We start from the raw sequence: 2,903 nt of genomic DNA on the forward strand, positions 1-2,903 counted from the left end.
GAACGAGGAGGAGGAGTTGGGATCTCAGCGTCATGAACGTGAGAGAAGTAAAAACATTGTGGAGCCGCAGAGAGAGGCTGAGCTGATTAATGCTCAGAATGAAACAATAAAACCAACTCAGATTTCTGAGTACGTTTTTTTCACAGAGGGGTTGTCTGGAGCAGCTCTGAGCAGTCAGTAGCTAACCTGCTTTAGACCGCAGTCAGTGATACTCAGACAATGAGAACTGGACCAGTTTTTAAAATAAATAAAACTTTAAAACATTTCAAATCACTCTGGTCTGATATTTTGAACTTAGAACGAAACAAAAACTTCTGATTGTTTCCTAATGGGAGGCTGTGAGGAATCATTTCCATCAACCAATCAGAGGTTCACCAGATGACTCTGCAGACGACTGAAGCTTATGAGCAAATCGAATGAGAAACAGTGACCCACAAACACACAAACACAACTCCAGCTGCTGACCGACTGACGGATGGATGGATTCCACTCCCACCTGTGAAATTATAACATTCCAGAGTTTTCCAGGCTTTTCCAGGAATCCTGCTGCTGCTTTAGAGTAAAAAGTTTCTGTTCTGAAGGAACTTTGTTAAATTAAAGTTCCGTCAAATCAAAGAGACGTCAGCAAACTAACGGTATATTCAGTTACACAGAGAGCTGGAGATTGATTCCCACTCTTTAAAAAGTCAACATCATTTCTTTAGGAAGCTTAAACCCAGAACCCAGACGGCTGGAAACCTGCATTCAGGTTCTGGAGAGGACAGTCTGGGAATCTGCTACCAGGAGGAGTTTCACCCGGATCACTGGGTTTTCCTGCAGGTAAAGATCCCTGTAAATCATCTGTTGTTCTCCAGTAATCCTAACATCAGACACAAACACTCTGTTGCATAATCAAAGCTCTTTGGCAGCCAAACACACATCTTCCCACTCGTTTATTGTCATCCACTCAGGCACCAACCACAGCTCACAAACAAACATCTTAAGTGCTGCTTCCATCCTTCCCAGTGTTCCCAGTGTTCCCACAACCCACCAGCCAGTTCTCTGAACTCTGCAGTGCAGCAGGAGATCTGCAGGAAGCTTGTTCTGTAGAGACTCACCGTAGCATATTTTAAGATGATGTCAGCCCGTTCCTCTGCTATTAGAGTCTCGATGTCTTTCTTCATGTCAATATCTGCAGAGGGAGGAGAGCAGAGCGAGTTAGAGACGGAGAGCAGCAACGAGTGGGCGACTGTTGGCGTCCAGACCAACGGGATGAGCTGGAACCTCTTAAGCACGCTTTGAATGTAATGACTTCACAGAAGATCAACGCAGTAATGTACATTCATGCTAGCGTAGCAAAACGATACAGTCATGGTAAAAGGAAAGAGCCTGAAGGAGGAACGCCTCTGGGACGATGTGCTCTGGACAGATCAGACCAAATTAGGGATGTTTGGCCAACAAAGATCAATGTTTGGAGCCTCATACCAACAAACATGGTAGCGTAAGGTGATGGTTTAGGATCTTCAGGGTTAGCTATGTTCACACCAATGGGTTTGGTTGTTGTAGTGTGGTCTAACAAAACAAATCATCATTATTGTTAAAGCCAAGACACACCACTTGCATCCAACTCTTTACGCTTTGTTCAACAGTCCCACTACTGTCCAACGAAGCTGTGAGATTGAGTATTCACTTGAGGACATGCACCGGAAATCCTGGCAGCATAAACACACATTTTCTGTACTTCTGAGACGAGCTGTCAAAAGGCCCAGGGCCAAAATGGCATTAGGGGTGAAGGTAACGCTTGGGAAAGGGTTTCAGTCTGAGTGGACCAGAGGTCCAACGGTCCGACAGCTGAAGTTTGGTCCAAACTGGGTCATGAATGTAGCAGCGATCCAAACACGCGTTCAAACTGCATGACAAAGGCTCATGATGAAACCCACACCGCTCTAACACCCAATGAGAAATATGGTTCTACAAGCTGTCTGCTTGTATCCCAGTCAGGAAGGATTTTACAAGGTTTGTTTAGCAAACCATCAAAAGTCAACCATGCAACTGGTACTTAAACTTAAAAAATGTATATCTTTGAGATTATTAATCCTGCTTGATCTACATCATCCGTCTGGACCTACACAAAGGCAGGACATGCTCAGGTAATCTGTGCTTTCTGCAGAACACAAAGCATCTGGATTAGGAATATCTCCAAAGCAGGATTACAAAGCAAAAGGCTCCATTTCTCACAGCAGGAGCAGAAACAGACAAAGAGCTGTGATGATCAGCAGCCGGCAGACAGGATCCCATCAGATCGTCCCTTTCCCTTCTTAATGCTTAATGTCTCAAGGTTTGACTTTTATTTAGCCTCATATTTGGTTTGTTGCATCAATATACTGACAAACAAGGTCAAAACAGGAAATTTAAGAAAACCTAATGAAGCTTAGAAAAGAAAAAACTGAGCTATTTCTACACAACTCATCAGGTCAAACAACTCAAACTATTCAGGTAAGAACGTAAAGGCGCTGGACATGCTAGGCTAGGGTACAGAAAAATGACCCAAATCACTTCCCTGAGAGCAATGGAAACTGGACAGGATGTTCAGGAACCACCAGCTTCATTTGGACCAGCCAAGACAGAAGAACCTAAAACCTGCTGCTGTCTGCGTGGACAAGCCAAACGTCCTCAACAGAAAAGCATCACGGTCAAAGATCAGACTGCTTCTGGGTTTAAGGCATCCAAACCAAAGAGCAGGAAGTGAACCTTCAAGCATGGCAGTGGCTGTATCATGCTTTGCAGCTGTTTGCACAAAGTGGATGGTTAAAGGACAAATACCTCCCAGTTTTTTGTCTTCACCTCTTCAGATCAGCAGCTACAGCAGATCCTTCGTCTAGTTGTGGTTTCCTAACTCCAAATGATTTTTCCGCAGAGTGTAT

At 44.2% G+C, this 2,903-nt stretch overlaps 1 protein-coding gene across 1 annotated transcript in view; it reads right to left on the reverse strand.

Annotated features, from left to right (window-relative positions):
• The window catches only part of LOC106936269 (USP6 N-terminal-like protein), a 26,844-nt gene that overhangs the window by 16,094 nt on the left and 7,847 nt on the right, over positions 1–2,903 (reverse strand). Inside the window, exon 2 of the mRNA XM_015017145.1 lies at positions 1,098–1,171. Within this exon, the coding sequence (XP_014872631.1) occupies positions 1,098–1,163 (66 nt within the window). The 5' untranslated portion in view covers positions 1,164–1,171. The remainder of the gene's footprint in view (positions 1–1,097; positions 1,172–2,903) is intronic.

The sequence above is a fragment of the Poecilia latipinna genome, unplaced genomic scaffold, assembly GCF_001443285.1.
Source record: "Poecilia latipinna isolate Pla-1442-1.1 unplaced genomic scaffold, P_latipinna-1.0 Scaffold2108, whole genome shotgun sequence".
Classification (NCBI taxonomy): domain Eukaryota; kingdom Metazoa; phylum Chordata; class Actinopteri; order Cyprinodontiformes; family Poeciliidae; genus Poecilia; species Poecilia latipinna.